Consider the following 18,059-nt stretch of genomic DNA (forward strand, 5'->3'; position numbering starts at 1 on the left):
GGGGTGAGTGAGTATAATGCTTAGAATACTTAACTTACTTGACACTGTGGGGCTGCTATAAAGACCATGCGCTGACATAATGCTCTTTATCGCTGTCTGATTCAGATTCTGGTTCAGAGAAAGCAAATCTATCAATGAAATGAATAGATGAATAGCGTTAGTAAGACAGCATTTTTTCCTAAAAGCTGAACTATTTTTAAAGGGCAACCTCTGCAGAATGAGTAGACAACGTCTAACTTACTGCAGCAGAATTTGTGTATGTGTGAGTGTGGGCTTGTTTCACACGTCTCCCTCATTATTGTTCAGACAGTCAGGTTAAGAATTTTAGGATACTTTTGATAAGTTTACCTTACTTTAACTCTTATTAGTAACTGACTAATAGCTACGCATGTGTATCTTTATCAAGAGGAGTCGTGCTTGACACTGAAAGTTATTTATCAGTGCTTAGATCAGCACTGTGCAGGTGGCATTAAAGTTGTATATTCACGAGTGCTTCCTCTCTCTGAAATCAGTCTCCTGTTTGGTGGTGCCTTTCTTACCACATTCTCATCAGTCAGAGACCTATATAGACAGGAGGTGGAGTTCTGTTCATCGGTGCTGACGTTCTTTTGATATATATGGACATTTTTTAAAGAACCTTCTTTGATTTGTCATTGAAGCTGTTTGATGATTTCCCCTTCTGTTTCCAATAAGGTAATAGTAAGTGTGATTGGCGACTACGAGGAGCTCTCTCTCTCTATAGGGGGTTGAGGGGACCCAGTTCCTTCAGTCTCTCTGGGGGAGTGGATGTGAAGTTTGTGCTGCCTACTGAGTTGAACAGAGTTTGTGCAGGGCAGAGGGAGATGGACAGCTGTCTGGCTCTCATACTGCTGTCATCCACAGTCACACTCATCACAACTGGTAAGTCCTCACTGTTAAAAACACATTTGAGTAATAATAATAATTATTATTATTATTATTTAGTTTAAATGTTTTTGCTTGTAACAGATTATGGTCATAATGAATTACAATGATCATAGTATTTCCTTGAAAGTTTTATTTCAGTAGCTAAACATAAAAGAAGAGACAGAATAAACAGCTGTCTGCAGCATTACATAGCTATTCTGAACTCCTGTGCAGTTAACATGGTCTTTCTCTATTTGTTTCTCACTCTCTGTTTTCTCTCTCTCTCTCTCTCTCTCTCTCTCTCTCTCTCTCTCTCTCTCTCTCTCTCTCTCTCTCTCTCTGTCTCTCTCTGTCTCTCTGGTATACAGACACTGTCAGGCTGGTGAATGGTAGCAGTCGCTGTGCAGGGAGGGTAGAGACTCTTTATGGAGAAGAGTGGGGAACAGCGTGTGAAGATGACTGGGATATGAAAAATGCTGCAGTGGTGTGTAGAGAGCTGGGATGTGGGGAGGCTGTAGATGTACTGGGTAATGCTCACTTTGGACAGGGATCAGGTAGAATCTGGCCACATCAAAGGGCCTGTACTGGATCAGAGCCTACGTGGGAAAAATGTGGCGCTCATAAAATTTGGAAATTGCTTGATGAATGTAATCATTCTAAAGATGCTGGAATGATCTGCTCAGGTAAGCTGTGTTAATTCTTGTTCTCAAATGTCAATAGTCCACTTCGAGATTTTAGACTTTTCACATTTTAACTGGAATTTCCCGGTTCTGAGAGCAAGACCCCTCCTTGCCAACTATGCATGAGGGAGAGGCATTGACGCTTCAGGTGTATTGTACATTTAGAAAGAATCCTTGTACTGTTACTATCATATACTATCATATGCTATAGTAGTCTGTCTTTGCTATATATATGTGAGCCCTTTAGAAGTTTCTATATTTCTGCATAAATTTGACCTAAATCTTCAGAGTGTCGCACAAGTCCTAAAAGTAGATAAAGAGAACCAAATCAAACAAATATTAGACTCTCTCACTCATGTATTGAGGAAAATTATCCAGTATTACATATTCGTGAGTGGCAAAAGTATGTGGCGCTTTAGGATAAATCAGGGTTAGGATGAGTCATGCATTGTCAGTCAATGGGATGGCAATCAGGTGTGCGTGGGCACCTTGTTTTATTTAAAGAAGAGGGATCTAGCAAAGTCTGATCTTGAAAACACATGTTTGTGGAAGGTTATTATAGCATGAACAAAGGAGATTTATGAGGCTCTCAGAAGAAGTAGCGTTGATGCTCATCAGGCTGCAAAAGATTACAAAACCATCTCTAAAGAGTTTATATATCTACAATCACTGGCCACTTTATTGGGTACACTTTACCTGTCCCTTTTGTTTTGCCAACAGAACTGCTATAATTCTTCATGACATAGATTCAACAAGGTGCTGGAAACATTGTTCATAGATTTTGGTCCGTATCGCCATGATAGCATCATGCAGTTAATGCAGATTTGTCGGCTGCACATCCATGATGCGAATCTTACATTCTACCACATCCAAAAGGAGCTTGGATTGAGATGTGGTGACTGTGCAAGCCATTTAAGTATCTTGAACTTATTGTCATGTTAAATATACCATACTTAGAAAAGTTAGAAGAGAAAAGCACAGTGTTACATCATCTTCTGCAGTGCATGTGGGTCGGTAGGTAACCTAAAAAACAAAACGGGAAAAGAATACGGATGATCAAGCTTGCCTGGAGTAACCTCTTGAGGGATTGGAGGTACTCCAGGTTCTTTTGGTCTGTAATCTTCATGGGCAGCAATTCTTGGTTGCCAACCATGTAATTTCGCTGTATAGATGTTAGCTTCTGCAAGAAAAAGGCCACCGGCTTCACTTTCTAGCTGTCTCCCGCGTGCGGGGATAGGACAAGCCCCAACCGCACATAGAGGATTCTGATTCCACTGTGAAGGATTTGGTGGGGTTGGGCTGCCTTAGCACTGGTCATAATGACTAATTAGATCTTGCTTGTGCTCAAATATAATTCCAAATTGTTATGCAGTTCAAGCTACTTTCCAGTGAGGTTATTAATTATTGCAGCCACAGGGTGGCACTGTGCATCCATGGTTCAATACAGCCAATTTAATAATGACAAGTCTTTAATGAAAAAGTGTAGACTTTTGTGTCATTTTAATGCAGAAAAAAAGGTTGTGTTGTTTGTGGAATGTTATAATACAAGAGATGTCCAGGAACATAGAGTTTTAACAAGCATTACAAAACTGAACAGTTTAGAATGCAGTATATATCTACAGATTCCAGCTTGTGACTTCACGGCTCCTAGGGACATCGAAAAGAGGCCATGAAATCATACATTTTGGGCCATGTGTTCCTGTAGGAGTCATAAACCATCCTTTGTTTAAACTCAAATCTTGTCATTGAGGTGAAGCTCAGACTTCATAGCTTTCTGTGAGATATGAGTTTTAGCATGCATGCTCTACAGTGATACCCCGTCAAAGGGTTGGTACCTAAAGAAAGATCTAGCAGAACAACATAGAAACAAAAAAATCATTCAGAAAATGGATTTAAAAACACAATTAAAACTAATAAAAAGCTATCATGGTTTTCTATTTTGACAGGCGTCAGACTGGTTGGTGGATCTCGTTGCTCTGGGAGAATAGAGGTGGTTCATGGGAAGACCTGGACCACAGTGTGTGATGCTGAGTTTGACCAGCAGGATGCAGAGGTTGTGTGTAGAGAGCTGGGCTGTGGGCCTCCTGTGGAGATTTTGGGAGCAGCTGCTTTTGGCAGAGGGGATGGCCAGGTGTGGACAGAGGAGTTTCGATGTAGAGGCAACGAATCTCAGATTCACCTCTGTTCCTCATCATCTACACTCAAACAGAACTGCTTTAATGACAGTGATGTTGGACTAGTGTGTGCTGGTAAGATTTATTTATAACACCATCTTCACTCAAACACAGTTGCTCCCATGACAGTGTGGGTATGTTGTGTGCTGGTAAGAAATGCATTTATTTTAAATACATTTATATTTCTGTATCCCCATATACATAAATAAACTTCCAACAGTTTGTTTTGCATTTAGAATAGAAATGTATGAGAAATGCATTTTATTTATGTTTTATATAGAGATATCGTTCCGATATAATTTATCAGAATCGGGCTGATATCCGCAAAATTGCTGGATCGAATATCGTTGAAGAAATTTTTAAAGAATCCGATACCATCACAAATCCAGCATGAAAACAGCACAGCAGTGCTTTGCAGCAGCGCTGTGCCTGTGATAACAGTGTGGTTAGTTTAGCAGGTCACATGATAACAGCTGGGCCAGTTTGAGCAGTTTATACACCGCTGTAAAGTTTAACTGTTCTCTTCCCATTAACGATTAAAAAATATTATATTCAACTGCAAATATCCATGCACTTACACACGTGATATTTCCATTGCAATATTTTTGATAATGCACTGTGGGGAGCAGACTAACTTACCTTGTAGTTATAGCATTTAAAAGAGAAAAATAGCGTTTTAGCACTGCTATATCCGCGACTAAATTGTGATGTACTTATTAATTCGTTCTTTTAAAAAATTAAGTAAATTAACGATACACGAGGAAATTCAGTGACGTCGAAAGGAGAAAGAGCAGCAGAAATCTGACAGAAATAGAGACGGACTATGGCTTTAATATATTCAGTTTAGTATATTAGTATATACACTATGGATTTAGTATATTCAAAAGACGTGCAAAAAAAGGCACGTCGTTAGCCTACCTTTTATTGTAGACTTAATATTTTGAATAAGAAGCTGGAGAATAAGCTAAGTTCCACTGTCCATTGATGTTTATTTTTACTTTTGGATAGAAAGAATAACCATTTTGTAAACTTTATAAGATTGCATTTCTATTGGTGTAGGCAGTGAGTGAAGAGACTAGTACTGGTTGTCTTCGCTTAGTGCCTCGTGTGCGTTTAGTGTGTAGCGTGAAGAAAGATTTATCGCTGAAATTCACAAGAACATAAGGTCATAAGGTCACAAAGTCATGATTAATTTAATGTGGAATTACAGTTGCAATAAAAAAGAAGTTCAGTAACAAGAAACATGAAGACGAACTATAGTGTAAATTTTTAGAATGAGTCAGGCAGCCTTACTGAGCAGAAAAAGCTAGACAGAGAGAGAGAGAGAGAGAGAGAGAGAGAGAGAGAGAGAGAGTGTGCTGAGGGTGAGTACAATACATTTGAGAACCAAGGAGGTGATAACCAAAGCAATAATGTCATCTCAGTAAGAGAGACACTGACCGTAAGGTAATTGAAGAAAAAAAAAATGCTTTTGTGTTTTAAACAAAGGTTTTTGTTTTTTAAATAATTGTATTCATTTTTATCTATGCTTGACATCTGTAAAATAGCAAACACAATACATCTCACACGAAACAATTTCCCCAGACAACTAGCCTATGGCTCCATGTTGGCTTTTAAGGGAAAAATATAGGATTGGTATCAATATCAGGTAATAATCCATTTCACTGCGTGTTGTACTGTGTATGACTATGTATGTGACAAATAAACCAAACTTGAACTTGAACTAATCAAATCCAAGATCTCAGTATCCAGTCAGTACCAGAAAAAAAATGATATTGTGCAATGTCTAGTTTTATATATTAAGATAACTGAATTAAATTTTGAAAAAAAGGAAGGTCAGATAACAATTAATATATACCTTGTTAAACATTTCTGCAACATTTGAATAAAAAAAAAGATTGTCTCATTTGTAGTTGATGTAAAACTGAAGGTAATTATCTGTTTCATTCTGTGTCTCTTATGCAGACAGTTTGAGGCTGGTGGATGGTAGCAGTCGCTGTGCTGGGAGAGTGGAGGTTCTTCATAGAGGACAGTGGGGAACAGTGTGTGATGATGACTGGGATATGAGAGATGCTGCAGTGGTGTGTAGAGAGCTGGGCTGTGGGGAGGCTGTAGATGTACTGGGTGATGCTCACTTTGGACCAGGATCAGGACCAATCTGGATGGATGATGTGGACTGTAGTGGATCAGAGTCTACACTGAAGAACTGTGCATCAGCAGGATGGGGTAAACACAATTGTAATCAAACTAAAAATGTTGGCGTCATCTGCTCAGGTAAGCTGTACTACTTCTGCAATGAATGTAATTCACAACTATTGTATTAGTCACTATAACTACTTTTATCAAACTTTGGTAATTTTGATGTTTTGATAGGTATTGAAAATACAATATAAAATGTTTAACTTTCCATGAATATTAGTTTTAGTGATGTCTTGTATGTTTGCTGTACATATTTTGAATATAAGGCTTTAGTTTTTTGCTGTCATTAAAGACGAATGCAGGAAGCATGCATTAACTAGAGAATGACCTTAACATTAATCTATGTAAGCATTTTCTCTTTAATTAGAAAGTTTAATTTGTCTCTATTCCCTGTGCAAATATTTAAGGAGTCAGGCTGGTTGGTGGTCCTCACTGCAATGGGAAGGAGAAAATCATGAAGAAAATGGATTTACAAACACAAAACTAATCAAAAGCTACCATGATTTTCTGTTTTGTCAGGAGTCAGACTGGTTGGTGGTTATCGCTGCTCTGGAAGAGTGGAGGTGCTTCATGGGAAGACCTGGACCACAGTATGTGATGCTGACTTTGATCAGCAGGATGCAGAGGTTGTGTGTAGAGAGCTGGACTGTGGGCCTCCTGCGGAGGTGCTGGGAGCAGCTGCTTTTGGCAGAGGGGATGGCCAGGTGTGGACAGAGGAGCTTCAGTGTAGAGGCAACGAATCTGATATTTACTCTTGTCTGACATCTTCATTCAAACAAGGTTGCTCTCATGACAACGATGTGGGTCTGTTGTGTGCTGGTAAGAAATACATTTATTTTAAGTAATGACATATTTCCACATCTTCATTTGTTTATGTAAAACACTTTCACATTTAGAATAGATTGTCTTCACTCTATACATTCTGTCTTCCACAGACAGTGTGAGACTGGTGGATGGTAGCAGTCGCTGTGCTGGGAGAGTGGAGGTTCTTCATAGAGGACAGTGGGGAACAGTGTGTGATGATGACTGGGATATGAGAGATGCTGCAGTGGTGTGTAGAGAGCTGGGCTGTGGGGAGGCTGTAGATGTACTGGGTAATGCTCATTTTGGACCAGGATCAGGACCAATGTGGATGGATGATGTGGACTGTAGTGGATCAGAGTCTACACTGAAGAACTGTAGATCAGCAAGATGGGGTAAACATAATTGTAATCAAACTAAAAATGCTGGAGTCATCTGCTCAGGTAAGATGCTCTAAAACTTAATATAAAACTCAAAGAATATTATTTGCTGCTCAACATTCTTTCATTTAAATTACTTTGCCATTTATGAATGAAAAAATATCATAATTTGTTTTTTCCCGCACAAATTTCCAGGACATTTAAAGGTTGAAACACATAAAGCAAATACATTTCAACAGTTGAATATTACATAATAGTAAATATTGTATACTTTTGTTCTCTAAGTTAATATATTAGGAGTCAGACTAGTTGGTGGACCTCGCTGCTCTGGGAGAGTGGAGGTGCTTCATGGGAAGACCTGGGCCACAGTGTGTGATGCTGACTTTGACCAGCAGGATGCAGAGGTTGTGTGTAGAGAGCTGGGCTGTGGGCCTCCTGTGGAGGTGCTGGGAGCAGCTGCTTTTGGCAGAGGGGATGGCCAGGTGTGGCCAAAGGAGCTTCAGTGTAGAGGCAACGAATCAGATATTTACTCATGTCCAACATCATCTACTTTCCAACATGACTACTCCCATGACAATGATGTAGGACTAGTATGCACTGGTAAGAAATGCATCATTCACAGTTTATCTCGCATTTCCCTGACTTCATTTGTGTAAGTTAATTAGTATTTAAACAGTCTTTCTCAGTTACGAGAACCTAAATCTGAATCATGTGCAAATTTTAAAATGTTCTATTATTATTATTATTATTATTATTATTATTATTATTATTATTATTATGGATTAGGGTTACAGATTATGAACGATAGCTAAAGAACAAAGGGCAAAAATCAGCGTAATCTATCCAGCATAGAGGCAGAAAACCAGGGAATTTGTCCCAATTAGGCAGAAGTGTCAAAATGTAAATGGATAAGGTCACAACCCATGAGAAAAAAGAGCAATATACAGTAGATAAACAGCTCAGACATGCAAGCAGTGAAAACTATCAAGACTTTATATCATTGCTGACAAATAAGATTGATTGAGTAGTACAGTTAAGGAGTCCCAACCAGTTGATCGGTCGGCTGTGTTAAGAACCATGGCAATCAGCCAGTATTCCAGAGGAGATGAGCTATGGTGGTAGATGCAGGAAGTGACTGAGATCTCCATCTGGTGACCTGAGTGTAACAAGAGCAGCACACATGACAATTACACTTATGCATTTCCCACAGATCTCTCTCTCTCTCTCTCTCTCTCTCTCTCTCTCTCTCTCTCTCTCTATCTCTCTCTCTCTCTCTCTCTCTCTTTCTGATGAACAGACAGTGTGAGGCTAGTAAATGGTAGCAGTCGCTGTGCTGGAAGAGTGGAGGTTCTTCATAGAGGACAGTGGGGAACAGTGTGTGATGATTATTGGGATATGAGAGATGCTGCAGTGGTGTGTAGAGAGCTGGGCTGTGGGGAGGCTGTAGATGCAGTGGGTAATGCCCACTTTGGACCAGGATCAGGACCAATCTGGATGAATGAAGTGGACTGTAGGGGATCAGAATCTACACTGAAGAACTGTGGTTCAAGTAGAACAGGGGTTAGTGACTCTCATCATGGCAAAGATGCAGGAGTTCTCTGCTCAGGTAAATTATACTAATCTTTAGAAATAATTTAATTATCTCCAATGATTTTGTTTTCTGGTCATTTTTCAAGCTTCCAGACTGTCTTACCAGTGATGACTTTCTTATACATTTTATACATCTCTGTTTTTAATTGTTCTACTAATAGCAAAACATAATATTGTCTTTAGAAGCCCCCATGTACATGGACATATGAACTTGACATGTTCTGAAACATCAGTTTTTAATCATTCTTGTGATCTTGCTTTATTCAGACAAAACAGCATTGAAGTCTTTATCTAGTATTAGTAAAAGTAATTCAATTAAACTTTTTCATTTATTTGACAACCTGCAGAAATGGTGTTGCTGTGGAGGATTTTCTTGTTGGATTCTTTTCCCTATGTTCGAGGATGGGCAAAATTAAAAATAAAAAAAAAACATAATGCACTTTATTACAAAGAATCAATCTGAGCGATAAAGGAGTTGATTTTGAGTGCAAACACTGACTAGCTGATGGTGGTGCCTAATTTTAAATGCCCCACTGGAGTCTCTAAGGGCAGGGAATTTGTGTCTTTTCTGGTTGGCATGCTTTCTTAAATTTAAGTTTCTTCTAACTTTAATTCTCTTAATTTGCCACTAGGTGTCTCCCTATCCCTTTGTGCAACTCCATTGCCCTACCAGGACTTCAATGATATAGTTTACTGTCTAATGCAAAAAGAATGCAGCTACAGCAGACACGTGTATCGGGTTATACCAACCTCAGAGATGTCTCTCCTTCCTTGCCAGCATTGATTCACATAGCTCTTGAACTCACACACCCACATACAGCTCAGTTTATTGTTTCCTATAGAGTCACATTTTACAAGATAGAAATTTATATTGTGCAGTATGAGTATATAGTATTAAAGTAATATTACTGTAATATTAAAGTACAATATCAGCCACTAGAAAATGTTCTACTGTCTCTATTCCTTGTACAAATATTTAAGGAGTGAGGCTGGTTGGTGGTCCTCGCTGCTCTGGGAGAGTGGAGGTACTTCATGGGAAGACGTGGAACACAGTGTGTGATGCTGACTTTGACCAGCAGGATGCAGAGGTTGTGTGCAGAGAGCTGGGCTGTGGGCCTCCTGTGGAGGTGCTGGGAGCAGCTGCTTTTGGCAGAGGGGATGGCCAGGTGTGGACAAAGGAGCTTCAGTGCAGAGGCAACGAATCTGAGATTTACTCATGTACAACATCAAGTTCACTCAAACCCAACTGTTCCCATGATAAGGATGTGGGACTGGTATGTGCTGGTAAGATTTTTTATAACTGATTTCACATTTCACATAAAGCATATTTTCTGTGTTAAAAACCCATTGTACATGATGATCTATCTGTCTGTCTCTCATTGTTACTCTATCATTTTCTTCTTCTTGGTCATACACAGGCAGTGTGAGGCTGGCGGATGGTGGAAGTCGCTGTGCTGGGAGAGGGGAGGTTTTTCATAGAGGACAGTGGGGAACAGTGTGTGCTGAGGGTGGAAATCCATTAGCTGCAGTAGTGGTGTGTAGAGAGCTGGGCTGTGGAGAGTTACGGAGTGTTACTGCAGGCTACACACCAGGATCAGGACCAATTTGGATGAGTCATGTGGACTGCAGTGGAACTGAGACTACACTGAAACACTGTGGATCATTGGGCTGGGGTGAACATAACTGTCTTCATGATGACGATGCTGAATTAATCTGCTCAGGTATGTTTAAATCAGTATGTTTATTCAATCAACCTATTTTCTATTAATCTCTTTTAGAATGATTTGTATAAACATCTGAGAAATATATTTGTGATTAATTCTAGACCCATCACCCACAGAACATAGATGAGATGATTCTGACTTTAAATTTCATAGTATGTTTTAAGTAACTGAATGACTGTCGACAATTCATTCTTATATGTGTTGTCCATGGTATTAATGATGTTACTTTACACACAGGTCACAAAATACCCAGACTTACAGACGGTCCTCACCTGTGTTCTGGGAGAGTAGAGGTGTTTCATGAGAAGACCTGGGCCACAGTGTGTGATGCTGACTTTGACCAACAGGATGCAGAGGTTGTTTGTAGAGAGCTGGGATGTGGGCATCCTATGAAGGTGCTGGGAGCAGCTGCTTTTGGCAGAGGGGAGGGTCTGGTGTGGACAGAGGAGCTTCAGTGTAGAGGAAATGAATCTGAGGTTTCTCTCTGTCCAACATCTTCAGTCAAACAGAACTGCTCCCATTACAGTGATGTGGGACTAATATGTTCAGGTTAAGTCTTTGCCATTTTTCTGCCTGAAATATATTGTAACTATGAGATACTAAGATAAGCTTTGTTCTTTTGATTTTACATATCTGTAACTAGTTCTATGTTTTACAGGTCACACTGCAGTGCGTCTGTTGAACGGCTGGGACTCCTGTTCTGGTCGAGTGGAGCTCCTGTACCTCAGTGAATGGGGTTCGGTTTGTGGTGCTAGCTGGGATATGAGAGCTGCCAGTGTCCTCTGTGGACAGCTGAAGTGTGGGAGTGCTGTGGCTGTGTTGGGGGCAGACTGGTTTGGGGAAGGGAGTAGCGACATCTGGGCCGATGTGTTTGATTGTCATGGGAACGAGACACACCTATCAGAATGCCCCATCTCATCATGGAGTCGAGCAGCATGCTCTCATAAACAGGATGCTGGAGTCATCTGTAGCTGTGAGCATTTTTACACCACATTACTGAAAAATGCATTTAATAGGAAAATGTTCACTTCTGGTAAAAGGAAATATTAGATTAGATCTATTGCATCCTCAATAAATATTTACATATGATTATATACTTATATTCACATATTTTTATACATGTTTCTCTTTCAGTTTCCTCTCAGGCCTTTCATGAGGGCCGAGTGCAGTTGTCTGGAGGGAGTGAGTGTGAGGGGCAGGTGGAGATTTACTTCAGCCCGGGCTGGAGGAGAGTTCTCCTGGACTCCTGGAGTGTATCTGAAGCCTCTGTGGTGTGCAGACAGCTGGGCTGTGGCTCTGTGCTGAACTTCTCCAGCTCCTTTCCATCCAATCCTGAAAAACACAGCCACATGTGTGTGACGGGTTTAAATTGTTCTGGGAGTGAAGCTCATCTGGGGAACTGCAGCAGTGCAAACCTCCTCGACCTCTCCTGCAGCTCCAGGGAACAGCTGTCAATCACCTGCTCTGGTATGTGTTGTATTTAACATTCTTAAATAATCTCCTCTACAATTTGCATTTATTGTGTGATGATTTATGATTTATGAACCTGGAGTTTGTTGTATGGTCAAAATAGCAGAATTGACTATCTTGGACACCTAAGGTGTAATTGTATATCTACACCCAGCATGTGTGTGTGTGTGTGTGTGTGTGCGCGTGCATGCGTGTGTGTGTTTAACTCAGCCCACAGCTCTATCAGACTGGTTGGTTCTGGGGGAGACTGTGCAGGAAGGCTAGAGGTTTTCCTCAGTGGCTCATGGGGGACAGTGTGTGATGACTCATGGGATATTGAGGATGCCCAGGTGGTGTGCAGGCAGCTGCAGTGTGGAGTGGCCCTCAGTGCCCATGTACCAGCATGGTTTGGTCCTGGAACTGGGCCCATATGGCTGAATGAGGTGCAGTGTGAGGGAAATGAGACATCCCTGTGGAACTGCAGGTATCAGTCTGGAAGAAAGCACGAGTGCAGACACAAGGAGGATGTAGGAGTCATGTGTTCAGGTGAAGTGTGCTGACTGCAGCTGTTTGCCATTTGTTGATTAACGTGTACAGTGATCAAAAAAACTTAAGAATTAAGACACATGAGTAGACAAAACCTGGATCAAAAACCGCTAAATGCTCAGTTCAAAGACTACAGTCACATCTAAAAGTCTATGACATTAAGCATACAAGATTGATATATCATAATTCTGAAGGAAGATGGCACCAAACTGCAACAAAGCAGTGTCATACTTAAATAGCTAAAAGTAAATTAAAATAAGGCTATTAAGTTTTATTATATTAAGAAAGCTTAGTTTCATATGGGTTTAAAGAAACATAAAGCAGTAATTAACACTGATGACAACTGCATTTATAGTGTGGATAGAGTGAGAAAGGGCTAAGAATCATAGAAAAACTGACAAAACAGTTTTCATCCACATATCTTTCTCCAACCAGAGTTCAAAGAATTCAGACTCACTAAGGGGTGTGAAGGGAATCTGGAAGTGTTCTACAATGGAACCTGGGGGAATGTGTGTGTGAATGGGATGAATGAAGAAACAGCAAGTTTGATCTGTCAAGAGCTGAACTGTGGAAGAACAGGCAGTGAGTCTGGGGCCAGAGCAAGAGTGGAATCATCTCCTAACTGGCTGGATCAGGTGAAATGTAGGAAACATGACTCCACTCTGTGGCACTGCCCATCTGATCCCTGGGGGCAGAACAACTGTAATAATGACAAGGAGGTGGCTCACATTACCTGTTCAGGTAGGTAGATTGTCTCTTCTTGTACATTTTTTGTTATGAGAGTGTATATAAGGATTCATGCAGATATTGATTAACTCAGAATTTAATAATGAAATCCTCTGACATGTTAAATCAGCAATCATAATTTATATTACCATACTCACAGAAGAGCAGAAACATTTACAAAAGCATGTGAAATGCTCATCATTTCCCTATCAAAGACAGTGCTCAGGTAAGGATGCATTAATTAACGAGAGCATTAATCAAAATTCTTTCACTATCCTGCTCCTAGTCATTGTAAATTTTAATGGATTACTCAACAGCAATACTTCATACAGTCAAAGCTGACAAGAAATGTGGTATCTGTTGAACCCAGACAGTTGTGTTATTACACTAACTGTCCTGTGCAGTGGTATCTCCTCATGTCATATGTCTGTGGTATAGTTCACCTGCCTCTCAGGTTGAGTGGACCAGAGGGAAGCTGCTCTGGGAGGCTGGAGGTTTACTATAATGCTACATGGGGTTCCATCTGTGATGATCAGTGGGACATCAGGGACGCTGAGGTGGTCTGCAGACAGCTGGGCTGTGGGAAGGCACTGAGGGCTGATGGGAGTGCTGCCTTTGGTGATGGTAAAGGGATGATCTGGCTGAACAGAGTGGAGTGCAGAGGGGATGAAATTCACCTCTGGGACTGCAGTTATTCACTGAAGAACCACACTGACTGCTCCCACAAAGAGGATGCTGGAGTCACCTGTGCAGGTCAGAGGAGATTGGAGACAGGGTTGTAGATTCAGTCAATAGCTGATTTGACTAATTCAATAGGTAAAAAATTGTGCTTGCAATGTTTTGACGATTGTTTCGGAAGCTAATTATGCATCTATGTAAGTTGAATTTGGTGATGAGGGAAACACCTGTGCAGCACATCATCAATAAGTGATTTTGCTTTAAACTGGTGCTTCAGTAAGCAAGGACTCTCATTGGGCAGAGGTTTTGTCACTGAGCCCTCTGTCCTCACATCTCATCCTTGCATCTCTTTGTCCCCAGAGGGAGGAGCTAAGTCATGAGGAAGAGGTGCAAAGAAGTGAGAAAACAGTTAAGAAATGAGAAGAACCAAGTAATTAAGTTCTTCCCTCCTAACTAATGTACAGCCCTGAATATACACATACTTCCCCTTATTCGCCGATGTAGTATGCAGTAAAAAATATGTATAAAAAATAGCAAATACAAATGCTATCAGAAGCTTCATTATTCACTAGTTATTTTTTTGGCTTGTCAGTAGGGTCAACCTCACATTTGGTCAGTGACAATGTAAATCAGAGCATAACTTTTAAACAACCTGAGAAATGCTGGATTTTCCCACTAAATCTTTATCATCATTATGAGTATCATCATTACCATTAACCATAATAATAGCAACAACATCAACAATGATAAAAAATGTAACTTCAAATTATATGTCTGTAAATATTGTAACGGTGAACAATTAGGAAGTGGACATATTTGCTGAGAAGAGTGAAATTATTTAGGGACAAATCCAAAATCAGAGTCTGAGAATACATAGCAAACAAAGAAACACACGGCAACAGAAAAAGGGAGTAGGATATAACAACACGAATAACACAATCAAGGATATGAACACAAACAGCGATGTAAATAATTAATACCAGAGATCACAAACTAGGCATGGATAATAATGACCAGCAACGAGACTGAACAAACACAGGCGTATATACATAGTATAATGAGCATTAAACAAGACACAGGTGATACAAATCAAAGAAGGGGAAACTTAAACTAGGGGCGGAACAACATGGAAGCAAAGCAAAAATAAAGACATGAGACAGGGTAACCATGATGACAGCATGCTTGGACTCGAACATTTGTAAAGCTGCTTTGTGAGAACATCTGTTATAAAAAGCATTATATGAATATATTTGACTTTGACTTTGATGCTAGGGAGGGGACAATTGTGACATAATTGTGAGGGTCAATAAAAATTTGAGCCTACAGCTAATTAGGGCTTTGCTTAATTATGGCTTTGATTTTGTATGTGTGTGTAAGTTCTGTGTTGGCCTGTGTTGGTTCTCTTTTTCTAGACATATCTGTGGCCCCTGTTACTTCAAGCAAAATATCCACCAACTCCATCTCAGGTCCTTTTTTCATTCCTCTCCTTCATTTAAAAAAAAATTCAAATGAAACTCATGTTACAATTTCTCTTCTGCAATTTCCTGTCCAGTTGGTCAATCAGAGATGATAACAACCAGTCGTCCACTAACTTCACCAGCAGCTGCTCTGTCCGCCCCTCCAGTGGTCCTGCTGGTACTGGGAGTGGTGCTCTTCCTGGCCTTAGTGCTTCTCTCTGGGCTGGTTTACCAGAACAGAGTACTCAGGAGAGGTAGGGCACATTCACATATAATCCATCGTTTCAGACATCTTTCATCATTAATCCTTCAGTCTGTCATCAATCTTCTGGAACCATGTTTAAGTCTGTCTTCATCCCCTAGTGCTCTCTAAGATGAGGCATAAAAATATGCCTGAGGTAATCTATGAGGAGATCGACCACAGAGACATCACTGAAAGAACTCCTATCTCAACAGAAAGGGGTGAGTGGTATGGAAGAGTTATATCAGTGTTCATATATGACACAGATAGAGAGGCAAAGAGAGTAAGAGGAAAAGAGAGAGCTTGTTTGTTCATTTGAAGCTCTCTGCTTATATCACTCTTTTTATACTTTGTAACACTGTAAACTTCTTGCTACTCAGTACACTAAGAGATTTGAGCTGCATCATGATGGCTTGCCTTTTCACTGTAAAGTAAGGTTTATATATAGTACTTTTCATGCACAATAGGAATTTAAAGAGTGGGGAAAAGTGTTTAATAATTAAGACTATTGGATGCTGAGATCTATCGCCTCAGAAAGGGTTTGTTGCAAAAGTATTATAGGAAAGTTAAAATAAAATTAATATAAAAAATAAAGGCACACAAAAACAAAAATCTAGACGTAAAAATACCTACATTTGGGGTGTATCTAATATCAGGAAGGTTGCGATTGCTTTTAGCGTAATTTTGCCTAAAAGTTAGCGTAATATTGCTACCTGGCTTGTATATAGATCCATGTGCATGTAAGTTTGAAAAAAAGAGAGAAATGAGAAAAAGGGGCTAGGCAAATAGCAATGTCCAAAGGCAAAAATATATGCACCTAGTGTGTGTGTGTGTGTGTGTGTGTGTGTGTGTGTGTGTGTGTGTGTGTGTAATGCATGGGTTGTTTCTAGACTATCTATTGTACTGGGGCACTCAGAATTAAGGGGTCACAGCCCAACGCCTTTGATTGCCAGTCAGTCATAGGGGCAGAACTGTGCATATACTGATTTTGGGTCCTATCCCTTCTCTCTGTTTTACTCTCTTCCTCACTACTTCTAGGTTACCTGTTCTGCATCTGCTTTCATGCGTTCTCTCTGTTCTCTTCTCTTTTCCTGTTCCCTGTTCTACTCTCACTTTTGTCATGAGAAAGTATTTTTGTGTGATAATTTACATTTCATTTTAATAATATTGCCACACGTGTACAAATGAAATATTTCTTTTGAGACATAAAACTACATGTAGCGAATTACATCAGATCATTCTAGCTACATAACATAAGCGGATTATATTTCACATTTTACAAGCTTGTGTTATCTAGTTAAGTGTCCTCTTTTGCTAACATAACCAATGCCTTTGCTAACAAAAGAAGCTAATGCCTTTGCTGTAGGTTAAATGGTTATATGTGGCTAGCTTTAAAATGTATGCCTTATCATTACCTTGTCTTTTGACTTGCTTTCGAATACTAGCACGGGTCAATTTCTCCTGCTACGTCTGTGTAGTAAACAGAGAAGCTGAAAGAAACTGGTTCTGACTGAAGGTGTTAGCTGTTCAGGTGTTTGGAAAGCTGCTGGGTCATTATGGAAAATGTAGTGAATTTATGTGGTATAATTTTACTCAACAAAGTTAAATCATAAAGCGTTATGACACTTACCTCCATGATTATAGTGGAGCGTGGAAGCGTTTTATTGGGGCACATACACCCTTGGACTAATGTATGTTTCTGTGTTGTCTCTAAGACTGCAGTCAATTGGACGAATTCTGGTTTTCTCACAGCTACTGAGCTCATTATTATCAGAGGTAGATGCTCATGATTTAACATTTCAAAAATGATTACTCTGTTCACCTCTGACAGAACATATCAGCTCTGAAGTACAGCATTCTGGTTATGAAGATGTTGGTGAAGTGCTTCTCTCAGGTAAGGGGGTACATCCCACTGAGAAATATCATAAATTATAGAAATCATAGTAATCATTAATAATCCTGTACTTTCAAGATCAATGCTGTATTGTCAAAACATTTTTATTAAGTTTTTCAAAAATTCTGTGCTATGTGCTGTGAGTGACTGGGAACATATCCTGACATTTGTTATCTCAGTATGAGATTCTCTTTAACACCGTGGCTCTGTTAGGTTCAGTTCATCTCAATCTACTGTTATTTACCTGTTAGTTATTAGTGAAATGATGCATGTTCACATTAATTACTATACATCATGGAGGGTCCCATGTATAAACTTCAGCATAGGAGTGTTCACATTTCTCATGTTTGAATATACCACAGCTTCTACTGTGAGCCAGATATGGTAACATGTGGACATGTGGAGTTCTGGAGATTATTATCACAGAGAATTCTCTTTGGATGCATAATTTATTTTAAGATAAGTTACGAGAAATACACTTTTTTGTTTCAGTAAGAGCACAATCTGTCAGTGAAAAAAAGACTGAGTATTATGATGATGCTGTAACCAGTAGTGGTCTGACAAGTAAGTTGGTTTCGTTAAAATTAAAGAGATGGTGGCTAAAATTATTGTATCAGCTCATTTTATGTGATTTA

The 18,059-nt window shown here is 39.8% G+C and overlaps 1 protein-coding gene and 1 pseudogene across 1 annotated transcript; one reads left to right on the forward strand and one right to left on the reverse strand.

Moving 5' to 3' along the window:
• The window catches only part of LOC145659847 (antigen WC1.1-like), a 43,650-nt pseudogene that overhangs the window by 12,154 nt on the left and 13,437 nt on the right, over positions 1 to 18,059 (reverse strand).
• Positions 804 to 17,583, forward strand: LOC113568223 (scavenger receptor cysteine-rich type 1 protein M130-like). Its single transcript, XM_081723253.1, has 21 exons — positions 804 to 900; positions 1,254 to 1,568; positions 3,512 to 3,814; positions 5,705 to 6,013; positions 6,458 to 6,528; positions 6,655 to 6,779; positions 6,878 to 7,182; positions 7,417 to 7,709; positions 7,941 to 7,953; positions 8,417 to 8,725; positions 10,671 to 10,982; positions 11,092 to 11,406; positions 11,568 to 11,900; positions 12,114 to 12,428; positions 12,864 to 13,169; positions 13,318 to 13,380; positions 13,593 to 13,907; positions 15,245 to 15,298; positions 15,385 to 15,543; positions 15,653 to 15,751; positions 17,362 to 17,583. Exons 1-21 carry the CDS (start codon positions 843 to 845, stop codon positions 17,463 to 17,465), a joined length of 4,476 nt encoding a protein of 1,491 aa, XP_081579379.1. The 5' UTR covers positions 804 to 842; the 3' UTR covers positions 17,466 to 17,583.

Source organism: Electrophorus electricus, chromosome 11 (genome assembly GCF_041902795.1).
Source record: "Electrophorus electricus isolate QZ-2024a chromosome 11, ASM4190279v1, whole genome shotgun sequence".
Taxonomy (NCBI): Eukaryota; Metazoa; Chordata; class Actinopteri; order Gymnotiformes; family Gymnotidae; genus Electrophorus; species Electrophorus electricus.

What these genes read in the sequence shown, in the direction of transcription:
- LOC113568223 (XM_081723253.1), top strand. Translation starts at nt 843, where the DNA reads ATGGACAGCTGTCTGGCTCTCATACTGCTGTCATCCACAGTCACACTC. An exon ending in TGTTGGCGTCATCTGCTCAG is followed by an intron (nt 6,014 to 6,457) that starts GTAAGCTGTACT and finishes CTGTTTTGTCAG; the next exon opens with GAGTCAGACTGGTTGGTGGT. An exon ending in TGCTGGAGTCATCTGTAGCT is followed by an intron (nt 11,407 to 11,567) that starts GTGAGCATTTTT and finishes TTTCTCTTTCAG; the next exon opens with TTTCCTCTCAGGCCTTTCAT.